Raw genomic sequence first — 20,488 nt, forward strand, 5'->3', positions numbered from 1 at the left:
TATATATATATATATATATATATATATATATATTTGGGGGGGTCAAATCTTGCTTTGCTACATAATTTCTTGTGTAAAAATGTATTGTGTAAATAAGTTTTATTTACACAACAATATTTTGGTATGCTCTGCCTAAAATAGTTAACCTGCATTTATCTTCACTGATGTCACTGTTAAAACCATGTGACAAAGTCAACGTACCTTCCAGCCTACAAAACTTTGGCTGTTCGATTCAGTGGAAATTCAGAGGATTTTCCTGTTTTTCTAGATAAATGAACTTTGACAGCCTGTCTGTTCTTTAGAATATGTACAAGTGATGGCTTCAGGGCAACTCTCGCTATTCTGCACGCCGGAACTAGTGACCAAATATCTCTGCTTTTACACACTGTAACTAGATTCCACACAAGTGAAATATTTGTAATTGTTTCCTTGTGTTTTATTCATGCGTTATTTGTTTGCCTGCCGCATTCAATCTCAGTCCATTCCCTAGTGCTTGTAGGATTCGTCCAGAAATGTTACTAGTAGCTACAACATACTAAATTTACACAGCAATGTTGCAGTGTTGCAGTCATGGATGGAGTTACATCTTCAGGGTGTTTAGGCCCAAAAGACCTGTTGCTTTAAAGGGTACCTGAAGTGACGTAGCATAATAAGATAATCCATGTGTATGTATAGTCCCAATCCTACTCAGAACTAGCCTGTGTTGTTTCGTTTTTCTCACGGTAAGGATTAAGGATCCACTACTCCAAACTACAGTTTCTATGCAGCCTATATGTCAGTTTGACTGCAGCGTAACGCTCACTAATCAAAGGTCATAAAACTCCTGTGTGGCTGAGAAAAACTTCTGAGAGCAGGGAACACATACAACTGTCAGTAGTTTAGGATTTGTCTGTATGAGAGCTGAATAAACATTAAAAACTGCCCTCTTGTATCTGTGGCAATGAACATTCAAATCTACATTTTAAACTTTTTAAAGCAGGCTTTCTCAACCAGGGTTCCCTGGAGCCCCAGGGTTCCTTAAGTACTCTGCAGGGGTTCCCTGGCATTTTCCCCCTTCATGGGGGAAGTATAATAGAGCACATTATAAAAGGTGGTACCGTAAAAATAAGCACTAAATTGGGGGTCAGAATAATAATGAGCACATTAATAAAAGCACTAGGATAAGGAGACAGCAGTATACCATAATGAGTGGCAGTGTAATAGGAGGTAGTGAAATAAACAGCCTCACTACTTTTAAAGACCATGCCTCCTGCACAATAAATGCAGGGGTTCTTCAAGATCAAAAAATTGTTTTCAGGTGTTCCTTGAGATCCAAAAATTATTTACAGGGTTCCACCACAGTAAAATGGTTGAGAAAGGCTGTTTTAAAGCCAAAATAAGACTCCAAGAAAGTCCTTTTTAGGTTTAGGGCCATATATACACAATTGCTCAACTCATCAGTTTACTTCCCTACCACTGTACTGTATTGCAAATTAGATAGCTTCCTTTTACATTTAATGTGAGATTCAGTGTGCGCTAATTACTGTCTATGCAAATCATAATAATTCCTTCTACACTATTATCATCTAAAAGTTAAAATGCCAACTTAAATGCTAAGATTGGGGAGAGGTTGATCTGGGGAATTAAGTGAAATAACTTTTCATCTATCAATCATCCGAAACCATCAGAGATATACTGTATTGTAAATAAATCTCTGTATATGAGTATAGAAAGTCTTTGTGTCTCCCAGCAGTGCTGTTTTCAATTCAGAGATTTGCTTTATATGTAATGCTTACATATCTTGGAAGGAATATGGAAGAAATATGATGCTAAGTAATAGTTCATTAGTGTTAATATTTAATTGTGTAAGGTCTTTAGCAAGAGATGTAGCTTTGGTATGCCAAGAACTTGCAGTAGTTGATCTTGCAGCTGAAAGTTTATTAGAATTAAGTTGGCTGGGGTTGCCTACCTATTTGATGAATCAGTGGAGTCAACCAAGAGGATAATAACTGGGAAAGGACAAGCAAAGATTCAACCCCTGTCTAAAGACTTAAGGCTCATACACACATCAGACCATAGTCTTTGGAAAATGAACGATCACAGACCAATTTTACCCCCTTCCATGTAGTATGAGAGCCATACCTACACAGTCTATTCTATGGAGCTGAACTCCCCATCAGATAAAAACTCTTTCCAAGATGCTGCACACACAGATGCTGTAGACATTCAAAAGATCAGTATCTCCAAAAGATCTGTTCCTGCGAAAGATCCGTTCCTGCAAAATGCATTCATAGTGTGCCGGATTACGGAGAAACCGCCGCGTGTTCTGGCAGTGAGGCGGCGGAATCCGCGCTCAGAGCGGCGGTTTCCCCGCAGCAACATGCTTCTGGTTTGTCTGGACCTAGTAGTGCACACAGATGGAGAGCTACGCGCGCGCGCCGCAAGACAGGCTCTTTATGCCAATAGGAGAAGGGTCAGCTGATCGAGGCGGTCAGCTGATCCCAGCTCAGTAGGTGATTGGTTGATGGGAGCTGGGCGGCGCTGTGGAGTGCTTTACTATATATATCTCTTGCTGTTCAGTTGCTGGTTGTGTGGCATTGTGAATACCTATGTGTTAGCACTCAGACCTTAGTCAGATCCTTCAGTGTGGTGGAACCAGGAGGACCTGGGAATCCACACTTAGCCAGCCTGTATTATTATCTGTGTTATTCTCTAGCATAGTTCCAGGGTGTAGAGACCACGGACTTCACACTCCAGACTAGGAATATTGTATATCATCTGTGTTATTCCTTAGACCAGTTCCAGGGTGTAGAGACCACGGACCTCACACCCCAGACTAGGAATATTGTACATCACCTGTGTTATTCCTTAGACCAGTTCCAGGGTGTAGAGACCACGGACCTCACACCCCAGATTAGGAATATTGTATATCATCTGTGTTATTCCTTAGACCAGTTCCAGGGTGTAGAGACCACGGACCTCACACCCCAGACTAGGAATATTGTATATCATCTGTGTTATTCCTTAGACCAGTCCCTGGGTGTGAGACTACGGACCTCACACTCAAGACTAGGCATTATTGAATATCTGTTTATGAATTGTATCTCTCCTGACTTCTCTTCTGTTTTCTGATTCGGTACCTTCGCACATCTGATCTACTGTTGCCGACCCTGCCTGTCCCTGGTTACCGAATCTGTCTCCTGTTTCTGTACTTTATCTGCCTGTGTGTTGCCGACCCGGCCTGCCCGTTCTTCTGGCTGTCACCCAACCTTTGGGTGCTCAGTCCTCCTGCAGGGGTTCCCTGCTCCTCAGAGGGGGGCCCTGCTGCAAAACCAGTCGGGGACTCTCCCTCCTGGAGGTCTTGACTGCAGTAGAGTCTTTATCTACTTATTGGACCACCTGCTACCCCGGTGGTTCAATTCCTACTGTTACACCAAACACTTACACGCTTCAGGTGTCTAGAGGTTAGTATTATATCTGTATTATTGGTGATTCTGCAGATCATCCATAATCAGGTATAAATCTGTATTCTTGGTGATACTGCAGATCGCCAATAATCAGATTCTCTCTGGTTGCTGACACCTATCGTTACACATAGTCTATGATATCTGCAGATCATCATACACACCTTGTTTAACAGACATTCATCTGCAGATCAGATCCACCAGGATGGATTTTCAGATCTGCAGATGATTGTCTGATCTGCAGATGAATGTCAGTTAAACAAGGTGTGTATGATGATCAGCAGATCTCATAGACTATGAATGCAATTTGCAGGAACGGATCTTTGGCAGGAACAGATCTTTTGCAGATACTGATCTTTTGTGTCTGTACAGAATCTGTGTGTGCAGCATCTTGCAAAGATTTTTTTCTGATGGGGAGTTCAGTTTCATAGAAAAGACTGTGTAGAGTATGGCTCTCATACTACATGAAGGGTGGTAAGATTGGTCTGTGATCTTTCATTTTCCAAAGACTATAGTCTGATGCGTGTATGAGCCTTTAGATTTATCCACAAAATATGTAGAATATCATCTTTAGTTGAGTATCTGAAACAATTAGATGTGGCTAATCCTCTTGCTTTGCAATGCAATGTGTGCCGAGTTCATATTCTAGCCAGGGTGATATCTGCATGGGTTCTATGTGGGCTTCCTACAGGTGCTCCATATTTCCCCCACATCTTAAAAACATCCTTTATAATAGATTAGAGTGGTGGACATCATGCAATGCTTACTCAAATTGTGTTCTCTAGATATCCTTTGAAAATGAAAGGTAATTTGTATGGTCTCTGGAGCATGGTGAGCTACATACCTTTACTTTGTCTCTGTAAAAGCCTATTCCTCAGATATTCCCACTTGCTGCATGCCTAAATGCTGGAAGTGGGGATATTTGAGGACTGGGATTTCATAAAGTAAAGATATGTAGCTAATTACACTGTTGTGAAGAACATACACATACCTTTATTTAAGAAAAAGAAGTCCACAATTCATGGACACTTTAAAGAGGCGCCTTAGTGACTCTCCATGCAACACCAAGCACTGAGCTAGTTGAGGAACTGAGCAGCTTCTATTGCAGGTTTGAGGACCCGACAGACCGTCAGGGGTATCGGTACCGGGCTACCCCCGCTGCCCTCTTTCCAAGCCCGAGCTCTCCCTCCCCAGTAGTGAAAGAGGCGGAGGTTCTGCGTCACCTGTCCACACTGAATGCTAGGAAAGCTTCGGGACCTGATGGGGTGTCCCCAGCCTGCCTGAAAACCTGCTCACGGCAGCTGGCCCCCATCCTCACTTCCATATACTCCAAGTCCCTGAGGGATGGCAAGGTACCTACTTGCTTTAAAAAGTCCACCATTATCCCTGTCCCAAAAAAACAAGGAGTCTCGGACCTTAATAATTTTAGACCTGTGGCCCTCACTTCTGTTGTTATGAAAACCTTGAGAAAGTGATCTTATCCCTCCTTAAGAACTCCACACTGCACTGTCTAGATCCATTCCAATTTGCTTACAGAACTAATAGGTCCACCGACGATGCTATCAATATATGCCTGGAGTACATCACCGGCCACCTGGACAGCCCGGACTCATATGCCAGAATGCCAGAATGCTCCTCCTGGACTTTAGTTCGGCTTTTAACACCATCTGTCCTCGTATACTGCATGACAACCTAGAGGAACTCGGTGTTCACCCCTCCCTCCGCTGCTGGATCACGGACTTCCTTACAGGCAGGTCTCAAGTAGTTAAGCTGGGCGACATCTTGTCCAGACCAAGGATTACCAACACTGGAGCCCCTCAGGGATGTGTCCTGTCACCTTTCCTGTTCTCGCTCTACACCAACAACTGTACCTCTAAGGACAACTCTGTTAAGGTCATCAAATTTGCTGACGATACCACCATTGTTGGCCTCATAAGCAAGGGAAATGAGCAGGCCTACCGAGATGAGGTGGATAGAATCTGCCACTGGTGCAGAGCGAACAAGCTAGTGCTCAATACCACCAAAACTGTGGAGATGGTCATTGACTTCAGAAGGCAGAGTACGACCCCGCACCCAATTCTCATTGATGGTGCTGAAGTTGAAGTCGTTTCCAGCGTTCGACTCCTGGGCACAACCATATCTGATGACCTGAGCTGGATGATGAACACCATCACAACCCAAAAGAAGGCCCAGCAGAGACTCTTCTTCCTGCGCCAACTAAAGAAGTTTGGTATGGCCCAAGAACTCCTTAAATCCTTCTACTCCGCCACCATAGAGTCTGTCCTCTGCACCTCGATACTTGTTTTGGTACGCTGGCGCCACCGCCGGCGACAGATACAAAATTCAGAGGGTCATCAGATCAGCGGAGAAAATAATTGGGAAACCCCTCCCCGCCCTGGAGCTCATCCACAACTCTAGGTTGTGCTCTAGAGCAGCAAAGATTTCCAATGACCCATCACACCCAGGTCATCGCTTCTTCCAACGGCTCCCATCGGGTTGGAGGTTCCGGGCCCTCCCCACCAAGACATCAAGGCACAGAGACACTTTTTTCCCCACAGCGGTGAAACTCTTGAACTCCCTATAAATCCCATGGTGCTCCGCTCACACTTGCATTTAGCCATGGCACGAGAGGGTTATTGTGCTGGGATCTTTCTGAGCACGTGTTTTTGCTTCTTGCTGTGATACTGCCTCACGGCTCCTTGCATTGTATATTTCTGCTGTAACTTAATGTTTGTACACTGTTTTGTGTTGTTATGTTTATGTCTCTGCTGTAACTTTGCCCTGTGATGCTAAAACCAATTCCGGGCATGACCCAGTCATGCTTGGCGAAATAAACGATTCTGATTCTGATATAGTAGAATGTAGTCTATTATTCAGGATGCCCACTTTTACTTTAATTATCTTGGCTTCAGCATCAAAAACACTTCCTATATCTATATATTGGTATGTAGCTCCGCCCTCCCAGTAATGTTACAGCCTAGGCTGCTTAGCGATGCAGATTCTTCTCATAGAGCATTCTCGGAAACCAGGTACTATGCATGCTGACTTTGGAACTTTCAGTAAAGAAATATTTTGCAGAGATCACATGACAGCACAAAAAATGTTGCCACCTGTCATAAATTTCAGGATGTAAATGAGGGAGAGGAGTGGGTGAAGAAAGATTTTAAAATGGGCAAACACTGACTTAACAATTTAGTAATTATTAATTCAATAAGTAACGTTGTAAAAAATAATTGTATTTTTTTTATTTTCAGTAACTTGCATTAAAGGACACCTGAGGCGAAAATAAACTAATTAAAAAAACAATTGCATCTATCTTCCTTCTCCTAAAAATGACTTTTTAATATATTCCACGGTTTTATTTATGTTTAAATCTACTTTTTAAGTGTTAACTGTTTTATTCTTTTTCCTCAATGACACATTCATTGAAGTATACCAGAGCTAAAAATCTATGACCTATTGACACTTTTTTATCTCTTTCCTGCGCTCAGAATCCATTTTCTGCTAGGAAAGTGTTTTATAGTTGGAATTTCTTATCAGTGAGGGTCACACTGTAGTCACTTCCTGTCCGAGTCAGGACTGAGTCAGCCACTTACATACCTGATATTTAACTCTTTCAGGCAGAGAGAGGAAAAAAAGGAACACAGCATAGTTATTTGTGTGCTTGGCACTGTACATACTCATGAATATCTCATCATGCCACCTGTCACCTCGGGTATCTTTTAAGTACATTTTGGTGTCATCGCACTGTACAGAGAATATTCTGCTTCCATTCAGCCATAATTTTCATTAAGTAGCTGGTATTCTATAACTAGAACAAATAATAATATAAACTACAACAGTCATCATTTTGCGCCCTGTATTTATAACTTCAACAGCATAACTATACTACATGGCACCCCATAGAAAAATGTTGCTATGGCCCCCAGACCTAGACACACTGAGCAATGACACTCTCCATTTCCCCCTGTTCCTGGTTGTAGATGTATATGGCAACACATACATGCAAGGTACAGTGCGTGCAATGCCTGAATACAGAGTTGTATGTTTAACCCTGTAAGCTTTGTATCTGAGCATCCACTGATGTTCCACAACCTCCACATTCCATACATCCCACACCCAACTCCTTGAGCTCCACTCCCTGATTAAATTGCCTGGTAGTCAGAGGGAGAAGGAACACAGAAGAATGAAAAGAGTAATAAATAGGCAAAGCCCACCTGGAGCTGATATGGCTATTATTATGGAAATACAATAGTACAGTGAGAAATGTTTTTATAGGATGTTGGGCAAGGTTATATTGCAGCGTTATAAGTCAAAAAAGGCTTCTGTAAAGTCTTGTCACCTTGTTCATTTCCCGGTAATTTTATATTTGTTTCTACAGGAATAATTACTGGTGTCAACGAGAGAGAATCGTTTTCTTGGCCAGTGTGTAACCTGTGTGGGAGCAGTAAGCTGAAGCCTTGTCATTCAGACAGGTAAAATACTATGAGTAATCTGTATTCTTCCCTTATCAGTCATCTCCTTCATTATGTAGCATGCACCTCTGACATGTTCCTACCTCATTTCTTCATCCTGTGCTGATAGTAATGCAAAAAAGCCTAACGTCTGGAAAGTGATATGGTCTGTGAAGTTGAATACAAGGAAGTTGGACAAATTTACAATCCCCTAAATGCCATCCTCAACTTCCTCTCAAATGTACAATATAAACGTGTAACACAATTTGAGTTTTTCAGCCACAATGCTTACATTACCTTGCAATTAATATGTTGATAAATTAATTAGTTCTGCGTGATTTCATTAAAGGGAAACTAAAGTGAGAGGTATATGAAGGCTGCCATATGTATTTCCTTAAAAAAAAATCCTGTTGCCTGGCAATTCTGCTGTGACCTCTTTGGCTGCTGTAGTGTCTGAATCACACACGTGAAACAAGCATGCAGCGAATCCAGTCAGATTTTTGTCAGAAACATCTGCATGCTTGTCCAGGGTCTATAACTAAAAGTATTAGAGGTAGAGGATCAGCAAAACAGCCAGGAAACTGGTATTGTTTGAAGAGACAATGTAACACAAAACAAAACAAAAAAACAGCCCCCGGGAGTACTTACCTCGGGAGGGGGAAGCCTCTGAACCCTCCCCACCCTCCAGGATACAGCGCTGGCACCACCGAAAATACAGCCGACAAGCATGTCAGCTGTGGCGCAGGTGCAGTAGCGCCTACAATATTTACCTTCCCGATTCCAGCACCGGTGTACCTGATCGTGCTCAGCTATTTCTGCCGGAGCTTATCAGAAAGCCGCTACTGCCTCTGCACTGGAGCTCGAAAGGTAAATATACGCTGGATTCTGGAGGGTGAAGAAGCTGGGGGAAGCCTCATTAAGATTCAGAAACTTCCCCCTCTTGAGGTAAGTACTCCCCGGGGGGAGGGGGAGGGGTATTTTTATTTTGGTTTATTTTTACAAATTCTCTTTTAAGGATATAAATATGTTTGCCTCCATATCCATCTCACTTCTGGTTCCCTTTAAGTTATATACAGCAATCTAGAACTAGTTGTATAGTATTTAGCACTGTGAGCATTGCGGTGCTGGTGTCCTTCTCCACCACATTATCTCCATGGACTTTGCATGTCTGATGCTTTCCCTGATGCTTTCCCCCATCCTCTACAGCTAAAGCATGCAGTAAAATAGACAATTTGCTCTCCTTTGTCAGGGAAAGAAGGTGCCTTTTGCACCTCTGCAGCCTTCCCTCTCCTCAGTACAGCACATGCCTTTCTGTAGAGGTGAGTCTCCATATCAGTAGGTTGAATCCTGATACAAGCATACTATATATGGACACACATCTATAAATGATGTAGTAATATCTGTTGTACCAGTATAGAGATATATAGCTCTTGATAACGCAGGTTTGGAATGCTTCCAATTGTGACAGTTCATAAGGACAGGAGAGGGGGCATAAGTCTCGTTACCTGAGGAAACACAGGAGATGTTGTCTTGTAGTGAGACTTGTATGCTGAAGTACAAGTTATACATTTTCTTAGAGGAAACCAGAGACAAACGATAGTCAACGTTTTTTACATACCTGGGGCTTCCTCCAGCCCCATCCACATGGATCACTCACACCACCGTCCTCAGCCTTCTCCAGCTCCTGTAACTTCGGCCAGTCGTGTCCAGTCTGAGCATGTGCAGTACTATTCTCCGCCTGAGACAGAGGGAGCACACTGCGCATGCTCAGGCTGGCAGCTACTGGCCAAAGTTACAAGACCCGTACCGTTGCTGGAAAAGGCTGAGGACGGCGGTGTGGGAATGATCCGTGTGGATGGAGCTGGAGGGAAGCCCCAGGTATGTATAAAACTTTGACTATTGTTTGTCTCTGGTACACTTTAAGGCGGTGATGGAACCTCTTTATGCCCAGTAAAAGGATTAGGGATGTATTGCTTTTTTTCAGAAATAAAACTAGCTAAGGCCAGTTAACTAGTGACACTGTGGCCTCTGGCATGTATGCCCATTGTGTATTCTTCCTGGGAGACCACACTCCTGCTACATAACCCAGTAAGACATGTACAAAACCCAAGTTAATAAAATAGCATAAAATAATGACTAGTAAAGTAAGCAAATTGCAGAAAGGATCATATTAACCACTTCCCGACCGCCCACTACACAGGGGCGGCGGGGAAGTGGAGCCCTTCAGGACGGCCTCACCCACAGAGGCGGCGGTCCATTTAAGGGCATGGGCGGAGCGATCGCGTCATCCGTGACGCGATCCTCCGCCGGCGCCTGTCACCGCTCGCTCGCCGCAACATCCCGCCGGCTATACGGAAGCGCCGGCGGGATGTTAACCCCGCGATCACCGCATACAAAGTGTATAATACACTTTGTAATGTTTACAAAGTGTATTATACAGGCTGCCTCCTGCCCTGGTGGTCCCAGTGTCCGAGGGACCACCAGGGCAGGCTGCAGCCACCCTAGTCTGCACCCAAGCACACTGATTTCTCCCCCCCCTGCCCCAGATCGCCCACAGCACCCATCAGACCCCCCCCCTGCCCACCTCCCAGACCCCTGTTTGCACCCAATCACCCCCCTAATCACCCATCAATCACTCCCTGTCACTATCTGTCAATGCTATTTTTTTTTTATCCCCCCCCCCTGCTCCGTGCCCCCTCCTGATCACCCCCCACCCCTCAGATTCTCCCCAGACCCCCCCCCAGACCACCTCCCCCTGTTTACTGTATGCATCTATCCCCCTGATCACCTGTCAATCACCTGTCAATCACCTGTCAATCACCCGTCAATCACCCATCAATCACCCGTCAATCACCCCCTGTCACTGCCACCCATCAATCAGCCCCTAACCTGCCCCTTGCGGGCAATCTGATCACCCCCCCACACCAATAGATCGCCCACAGATCCGACATCAGATCACCTCCCAAATCCATTGTTTACATCTATTCTCTCCTCTAAACACCCACTAATTACCCATCAATCACCCATCAATCACCCCCTATCACCACCTGTCACTTTTACCTATCAGATCAGACCCTAATCTGCCCCTTGCGGGCACCCAATCACCCGCCCACACGCTCAGATTGCCCTCTGACCCCCCCTTATCAATTCACCAGTGCATTAATTACATCTGTTCTTCCCTGTAATAACCCACTGATCACCTGTCAATCACCTATCACCCATCAATCACCCCCTGTCACCCCCTGTCACTGCCACCCATCAATCAGCCCCTAACCTGCCCCTTGCGGGCAATCTGATCACCCACCCACACCATTAGATCGCCCGCAAACCCGCCGTCAGATTACCTCCCAAATGTATCGTTTACATCTGTTATCTTCTCTAAACACCCACTAATTACCCATCAATCACCCATCAATCACCCCCTATCACCACCTGTCACTGTTACCTATCAGATCAGACCCTAATCTGCCCCTTGCGGGCACCCAATCACCCGCCCACACGCTCAGATTGCCCTCAGACCCCCCCCCCCCCCTTATCAATTCGCCAGTGCATTAATTACATCTGTCCTTCCCTGTAATAACCCACTGATCACCTGTCAATCACCTGCCAATCACCTATCACCCATCAATCACCCCCTGTCACCCCCTGTCACTGCCACCCATCAATCAGCCCCTAACCTGCCCCTTGCGGGCAATCTGATCACCCACCCACACCAATAGATCGCCCGCAGATCCGACATCAGATCACCACCCAAGCGCAGTGTTTCCATTTTTTCTCTCCTCTAAACACCCACTAATTACCCATCAATCACCCATCAATCACTCCCTATCACCACCTGTCACTGTTACCTATCAGATCAGACCCTAATCTGCCCCTTGCGGGCACCCAATCGCCCGCCTACACGCTCAGATTGCCCTCAGACCCCCCTTATCAATTCGCCAGTGCAATATTTACATCTGTTCTCCCCTGTAATAACCCACTGATTACCTGTCAATCACCTATCAATCACCCCCTGTCACTGCCACCCATCAATCACCCCCTGTCACTGCCACCCATCAATCACCCGCTGTCACTGCCACCCATCAATCAGCCCCTAACCTGCCCCTTGCGGGCAAACTGATCACCCACCCACACCAATAGATCGCCCGCAGATCCGACATCAGATCACCACCCAAGCGCAGTGTTTCCATCTATTCTCTACCCTAAACACCCACTAATTACCCATCAATCACCCCCTGTCACTGCTACCTATCAGATTAGACCCCTATCTGCCCCTTGCGGGCACCCAATCGCCCGCCTACACGCTCAGATTGCCCTCAGACCCCCCTTATCAATTCGCCAGTGCAATATTTACATCTGTTCTCCCCTGTAATAACCCACTGATTACCTGTCAATCACCTATCAATCACCCCCTGTCACTGCCACCCATCAATCACCCCCTGTCACTGCCACCCATCAATCACCCGCTGTCACTGCCACCCATCAATCAGCCCCTAACCTGCCCCTTGCGGGCAAACTGATCACCCACCCACACCAATAGATCGCCCGCAGATCCGACATCAGATCACCACCCAAGCGCAGTGTTTCCATCTATTCTCTACCCTAAACACCCACTAATTACCCATCAATCACCCCCTGTCACTGCTACCTATCAGATTAGACCCCTATCTGCCCCTAGGGCACTCAATCACCCAGAATGCCCTCAGACCCCAGCCCTGATCACCTCGCCAGTGCATTGCTTGCATCTATTCCCCCCTCTAATCACACCTTGAGACACCCATCAATCACCTCCTGTCACCCCCTAGCACACCTACCCATCAGATCAGGCCCCAATTTGCCCCGTGTGGGCTCCTGATCACTCGGCCAAACCCTCAGACCCCCTTCCGATCACCTCCCCAGTGCATGGATTGCATCTATTTTCCCCTCTAACCACCCCCTGAGACACCCATCAATCACCTCCTGTCACCCCCCTAGCACTCCTATCCATCAGATCAGGCCCAATACAACCTGTCATCTAAAAGGCCACCCTGCTTATGACCGGTTCCACAAAATTCGCCCCCTCATAGACCACCTGTCATCAAAATTTGCAGATGCTTATACCCCTGAACAGTCATTTTGAGACATTTGGTTTCCAGACTACTCACGGTTTTGGGCCTGTAAAATGCCAGGGCGGTATAGGAACCCCACAAGTGACCCCATTTTAGAAAAAAAAGACACCCCAAGGTATTATGTTAGGTGTATGACGAGTTCATAGAAGATTTTATTTTTTGTCAAAAGTTAGCGGAAATTATTTTTTATTGTTTTTTTTTCACAAAGTGTCATTTTTCACTAACTTGTGACAAAAAATAAAATCTTCTATGAACTCGCCATACTCCTAACGGAATACCTTGGGGTGTCTTCTTTCTAAAATGGGGTCACTTGTGGGGTTCCTATACTGCCCTGGCATTTTAGGGGCCCTAAACCGCGAGGAGTAGTCTAGAAAACAAATGCTTCAAAATGACCTGTGAATAGGACGTTGGGCCCCTTAGCGCACCTAGGCTGCAAAAAAGTGTCACACATGTGGTACCGCCGTACTCAGGAAAAGTAGTATAATGTGTTTTGGGGTGTATTTTTACACATACCCATGCTGGGTGGGAGAAATTTCTATGTAAATGGACAATTGTGTGTAAAAAAAATCAAAAAATTGTCATTTACAGAGATATTTCTCCCACTTAGCATGGGTATGTGTAAAAATACACCCCAAAACGCATTATACTACTTCTCCTGAGTACAGCGGTACCACATGTGTGGCACTTTTTTACACCCTAAGTACGCTAAGGGGCCCAAAGTCCAATGAGTACCTTTAGGATTTCACAGGTCATTTTGCGACATTTGGTTTCAAGACTACTCCTCACGGTTTAGGGCCCCTAAAATGCCAGGGCAGTATAGGAACCCCACAAATGACCCCATTCTAGAAAGAAGACACCCAAAGGTATTCCGTACGGAGTATGGTGAGTTCATAGAAGATTTTATTTTTTGTCACAAGTTAGCGGAAAATGACACTTTGTGAAAAAAAACTATTAAAATCAATTTCCGCTAACTTGTGACAAAAAAATAAAAACTTCTATGAACTCACCATACTCCTAACGGAATACCTTGGGGTGTCTTCTTTCTAAAATGGGGTCATTAGTGGGGTTCCTATACTGCCCTGGCATTTTAGGGGCCCTAAACCGTGAGGAGTAGTCTTGAAACAAAAATGACCTGTGAAATCCTAAAGGTACTCATTGGACTTTGGGCCCCTTAGTGAAGTTAGGGTGCAAAAAAGTGCCACACATGTGGTATCGCCGTACTCGGGAGAAGTAGTACAATGTGTTTTGGGGTGTATTTTTACACATACCCATGCTGGGTGGGAGAAATACCTCTGTAAATGACAATCTTTTGATTTTTTTACACACAATTGTCCATTTACAGAGGTATTTCTCCCACCCAGCATGGGTATGTGTAAAAATACACCCCAAAACACATTGTACTACTTCTCCCGAGTATGGCGATACCACATGTGTGGCACTTTTTTGCACCCTAACTGCGCTAAAGGGCCCAAAGTCCAATGAGTACCTTTAGGATTTCACAGGTCATTTTGAGAAATTTCGTTTCAAGACTACTCCTCACGGTTTAGGGCCCCTAAAATGCCAGGGCAGTATAGGAACCCCACAAATGACCCCATTTTAGAAAGAAGACACCCCAAGGTATTCCGTTAGGAGTATGGTGAGTTCATAGAAGATTTTATTTTTTGTCAAAAGTTAGCGGAAATTGATTTTAATTGTGTTTTTTCACAAAGTGTCATTTTCCGCTAACTTGTGACAAAAAATAAAATCTTCTATGAACTCGCCATACTACTAACGGAATACCTTGGGGTGTCTTCTTTCTAAAATGGGGTCATTTGTGGGGTTCCTATACTGCCCTGGCATTTTAGGGGCCCTAAACCGTGAGGAGTAGTCTTGAAACGAAATTTCTCAAAATGACCTGTGAAATCCTAAAGGTACTCATTGGACTTTGGGCCCTTTAGCGCAGTTAGGGTGCAAAAAAGTGCCACACATGTGGTATCGCCGTACTCAGGAGAAGTAGTATAATGTGTTTTGTGGTGTATTTTTACACATACCCATGCTGAGTGGGAGAAATATCTCTGTAAATGGACAATTGTGTGTAAAAAAAATTAACAAATTGTCATTTACAGAGATATTTCTCCCACCCAGCATGGGTATGTGTAAAAATACACCCCAAAACACATTATACTACTTCTCCTGAGTACGGCAATACCACATGTGTGGCACTTTTTTGCAGCCTAACTGCGCTAAGGGGTCCAAAGTCCAATGAGCACCTTTAGGCTTTACAGGGGTGCTTACAATTTAGCACCCCCCAAAATGTCAGGACAGTAAACACACCCCACAAATGATCCCATTTTGGAAAGTAGACCCTTCAAGGTATTCAGAGAGGGGCATGGTGAGTCCGTGGCAGATTTCATTTTTTTTTGTCGCAAGTTAGAAGAAATGGAAACTTTTTTTTTTTTTTTTTCTCACAAAGTGTCATTTTCCGCTTACTTGTGACAAAAAATAATATCTTCTATGAACTCACTATGCCTCTCAGTGAATACTTTGGGATGTCTTCTTTCCAAAATGGGGTCATTTGGGGGGTATTTATACTATCCTGGAATTCTAGCCCCTCATGAAACATGACAGGGGGTCAGAAAAGTCAGAGATGCTTGAAAATGGGAAAATTCACTTTTTGCACCATAGTTTGTAAACGCTATAACTTTTACCCAAACCAATAAATATACACTGAATGGTTTTTTTTTAATCAAAAACATGTTTGTCCACATTTTTCGCGTTGCATGTATACAGAAATTTTACTTTATTTGAAAACTGTCAGCACAGAAAGTTAAAAAAATCATTTTTTTGCCAAAATTCATGTCTTTTTTGCTGAATATAATAAAAAGTAAAAATCGCAGGAGCAATCAAATAGCACCAAAAGAAAGCTTTATTAGTGACAAGAAAAGGAGCCAAAATTCATTTAGGTGGTAGGTTGTATGAGCGAGCAATAAACCGTGAAAGCTGCAGTGGTCTGAATGGAAAAAAAGTGGCCGGCCCTTAAGGGGTAGAAAGCCCTAGGTCCTCAAGTCGTTAAGAAAACCATTTTTGTTTCCATCAGTTTTTTTTATCAACCTACTGAACGCAGCTCAAGGTTACAAAGCTGTTTATTACATAATCAGACTTACTGAAAATCAGTATTCACTGCAGATAGATAGCATCTAGCTTTAGAGCTCCGCATGCTCTACCAGCTTTAGCACTGTATGCATTGACAATTATTTTGCTCATCAAGTATTGTATAGACTTTCCCTATGAACTTCGAGTCACTGCAGGGATTGAGGTTCAATACAAGTGGTGCCAGTAGCAGTGCTGGAATGTCTTATGAAGCAGATCAAAGTCTGCTCACATGCCAGACGCACTGGGAGAGAACTCTGGTCACTTTTATGTTGTTCCTGAGGGTCCCATTCAGTTGTGTAGCTACAAATATCCAGGGGCCCTAGTGCGAACGTCACGGTTTGTGCCCCCCTCAATACTCTATATAACTTGATAGCAAATGATACAACATGCTTTCCAAGTTATAATCGGAAAATCGATCCCTTTATCGACCGGAAGCAGTTTGGACATGTACACACGATACAACTTCCTGTCATATTACCAGTCGATGGGAAGGGAAATTGCATTGTGAGTTCCCAGAAATAGTGTGGGGGGTGTAACCAGGGGCAGTATAATAGTTTAATGATTACCTCTATTCAAAGCTCATATAAAGGTGATAATTTATACGCTTAAACCAATAAAAAGCTTTCAGCAGGTCTGTAAAAAGCAGTGGTCAAATATTGCCAAGATGAGTCTAGATGTGTAAAGGTGTTAATGTACAGGCTGTATTAACCTCAGCTTGGGGTGGGGGCGATAAAGACCGCCTCAGGTGGGAATCTAGAGTGTGTAAAGAGGCCCCGTGACATTGCCTAAGGATCGGCATTGCACACAGGCTGAGGCTATAATTAAAGCAAAATATATTAACCTGGGGATTGATTCTTTACCTAATCTCAGTGATTGCTTTTTGTGGTTTTTTTTTTCTGATCTGTTGCTACCTCTTTCACTTAGCTGTTATCGTAAGTTTTATTTTGCGTTTTTTTTTAAACGCTGGCGATTTAAAAAAAAACGCCCTAAAATGCTTGTTCAATTAATCCTTATAGGATAGTTCATATCTGAGCATTTTGTGAGCTTTCCGCTCAGCAAAGCGCTGCCTGCACCATTTTAGGGCGATTTTGCTACAATGGAAAGTATAGGAAAAATGCAAAACGCTCACGAAATCGCTTTGTGCGATTGCGTTCGTGCTTTTAAGAATGAATAAATTGTATTTATTCTTTTCAGGGTCAAATAGTTCACTTCCTGACTTGCGTCAGGTTATAAAAAAACGAATCGTTCTGTAAAAGCGCTTTGAAAAGCCCTTTACAAAAAAATCATAGCGTGAAGGTAAGCGCCGGGAGGGGGGGGAAAATCACTCACAAAATCGTATGCAATTTCTATTTTAGATGTGAATAAAGCGTAAAAAAATGATTTTTGTGCGTGTCTGTGTTTCAGGTTGCAAAACAAAAAATGTAAATATATATTAATGCGGTTACTCACTCCAGTCTCTAGTGACTATTTTGGCTTTGCCATTATCACTGCATGTAATCTCATATCTGTTTCTATTACCTGGGTTTGCTGTAATCTCACCACAGGCTCTCCTGTGAGAGAAAAAACATCGGCAGGTATTAAGGTGTAATGGTACAATATTTTTCTCAGATGCGATAATGCAATCAGATTTTTATGATTTAATTGTACAAACACCACACAATGGCCTCAATTCACTAAACTTATCTCCTGTCTTTAATAACTCTTCTAGAGTTGTTACCATGGTGATAAGGCATGTAGTATTCAGGAAACATTTTACCTCAGGCAAGCCTAAAGTTAACTCTTCTGTCTTTAAATTAACTCTCCAATCCTTAAAATAACTCCAGAGTTAAAGACAGGCTGTTAATTAGCTGCATGTGAAAATAACTACAGAGGAGGTAAATTAACTACAGAGGAGGTAAATTAACTACAGAGGAGGTAAATTAACTACAGGAGAGGTAACTTAAGGAATGAAGAGGTAAGATAACTCTCTCACGTGTGGAGGTAAGTTTTCTCTTGCCTTATTATCTCCAGCATGATCTTAGTGAATTGAGGCCAATATGTGGAGAATATGAACATTAACTTATTCTATGGTTAATTGGAGTACAGAATTTTGTCGATCGGAATTTTGGAATTTACGATCGTATCTGAAGAGAGAAAGTTCCCTAATCAACACATTTATAAGAACAATCGTTTAATTACCTTCCGATTATGTGATCCAATGATTGCATCTTTTAGGTGCCCATCAGTGATACAATTTTGATTGTACAATCTGTTCAAATCCATGTAGTAGGAGGGAAAACTGAGTGAATACACTTTGACTGGATGCTTTAGTCCCTCATATTACATGAAATGAGTAAGAGTGTACAATCAACATTGAATAATTTATGGGCATCTTTAGGAGAATCACATGACCAGATGAGTAGTCATTGGAAACAGTGAGGAAAGGTAGAGGCATTTGATTGGTTAGCTTTTTTTAAAAAATTACAAGATGGAACTTTTTTTTTTTATATTCATTAACAGATTTCTGGACACTGGGTACAGTTTTTCAAGTAAAGGCAAATGAAAACCGACCTCCCCTCCTTCACCTCCTGACAGTAGTGCTAAATCATCTGAGCAGCATTAGTATCCTCTCCCAGACTGTAACCTCCTCTGAGGATCAATGGCATGACCATACTCAATAAAGTGCAGTGGAAGATGTTTGCACTATATAATTACACAATGCTGCTGCTGCTGCTGCTACTACTGCTACTTCTACTACTACTACCACTTACCACTACACCACCTACCACTTACCACTACTACCACTACACCACCTACTACTACTACTACTACTACTACTACTACACCACCTACCACTTACCACTACTTACTACTACTACTATAACTATACTTAAAGTGCGATGGCACTTTCTTCTATATGGGGAGGAGGGCTATGGTGTAACCAGGGGAGAAAACTGTTGCTTTAAATGCTTAAGTGGTGTAGTATTTCAGAATTTTCTATGCCATTCTTTTTATTTTTGTATACTCCCTGCAGGCATGCATATTATTGTCTCCAGTGTGGTGTGAGTGTAAGCTCTCCAGTCATCAGGATGCAACTTGAAGTATTTCTGCACAGTGAACTATGCCCAGGGCGCACAGTGAAATTAAAGGTAAGCTTAAAGAACAGCGAGTGATATGTAGGCTGACATATTTATTTCCTTTTAAACAATGCAGATTTCCTGGCTTTTCTGCTGTTGCTTTGCTTGTAATACTTTTAGTCATAGACCCTGAACAAGTATGCAGATCAGGTGTTTGATTTTAGTTTGACGGCAGTTGCTGCATGCTTGTTTCAGGTGTGGGATTCAGACACTACTGATGCATGAAAGATCAGAAGGATCCCAGGCAACTGGTATTGTTTAAAAGGAATTAAATATGGCAGCCTCCATATTCCTCTCAGGTCAGTTGTCAGGGTTTGGAATTATCACACAGATCAGTGTCAGAGATATGATGACCAGACTATATACCTTGTAAAGTGCTGCAGAAAATGTCAGTGCTATATAAATACTAAGTATAATAACGTGATTGTTTGCTCTGCACCAGCTTTCCTGATCTTTTTTTCTCATGTCACATTTAGTATGAAAGGCATAAAGTTGGCAAAATTATTCATACTAGGCCTGCTTTAGTCCCTTTGTTTCAATGTATGCAGTGGCGTAGCTAAGGAGCTGTGGGCCCCAGTGCAAGTTTTACATTGGGCCCCCTCAAGGACTCTCTACGTAACAATTGATACAGCGCACCAAAACCTGCCAAGGACAACACAGTGTCAGAAGTGCAAGAAGGGGATGGGGAACAGCCTGTTAATGATGATTATCATTCAAAGCATTTATAGAAGTGATCATTACAAGTACAGGACCAATAAAGAGCTAATACTGCAGTTGAGGGAGGGCCCTACGGGGCCCCAGTGCAGACGAGACCTCTGCAACCCCTATTGCTACACCATTGAGTAAGCATGAACATCAGCCAAAATACCTGTTCTGGGTGAATTGGCCATTTAGGCCCCGTTCAGACTATGAGCGTTCCTAGTCGTTTTTAGAGAACGCATACGGGCCGAGTTTCCGCATAGAAACGGCTAGTAATGTTTTCTAATGGCCTCGTTCACATGTATGCGTATAAGACGCATACGCTTCTCATCCGCATTGCTGCACGCAGTTCTGTGCGTTACGCACAGAAACAGACACAATGAAAGTCTATGGACGCGTATCAAAAACGCGTACTATTGCGTTTTAGCGTACGTTTCCCTCTGCGTTTCCCATTGTTTCCTGTGTGACGCACTTCCTTTCAACATGCAAAAACGCAATAGGAAACGCAAGAAAAACGTATATAAACGCATGCATTT

General features: G+C 43.4%; 1 protein-coding gene across 1 annotated transcript in view; it reads left to right on the plus strand.

Moving 5' to 3' along the window:
• SPIDR (scaffold protein involved in DNA repair) overlaps positions 1 to 20,488 on the plus strand; it is a 651,436-nt gene that overhangs the window by 625,806 nt on the left and 5,142 nt on the right. The window contains exons 17-18 of the mRNA XM_068237354.1: positions 7,825 to 7,918; positions 19,151 to 19,265. Of these exons, the coding sequence (XP_068093455.1) occupies positions 7,825 to 7,918; positions 19,151 to 19,265 (209 nt within the window). The remainder of the gene's footprint in view (positions 1 to 7,824; positions 7,919 to 19,150; positions 19,266 to 20,488) is intronic.

Source organism: Hyperolius riggenbachi, chromosome 5, assembly GCF_040937935.1.
Source record: "Hyperolius riggenbachi isolate aHypRig1 chromosome 5, aHypRig1.pri, whole genome shotgun sequence".
Lineage (NCBI taxonomy): Eukaryota > Metazoa > Chordata > Amphibia > Anura > Hyperoliidae > Hyperolius > Hyperolius riggenbachi.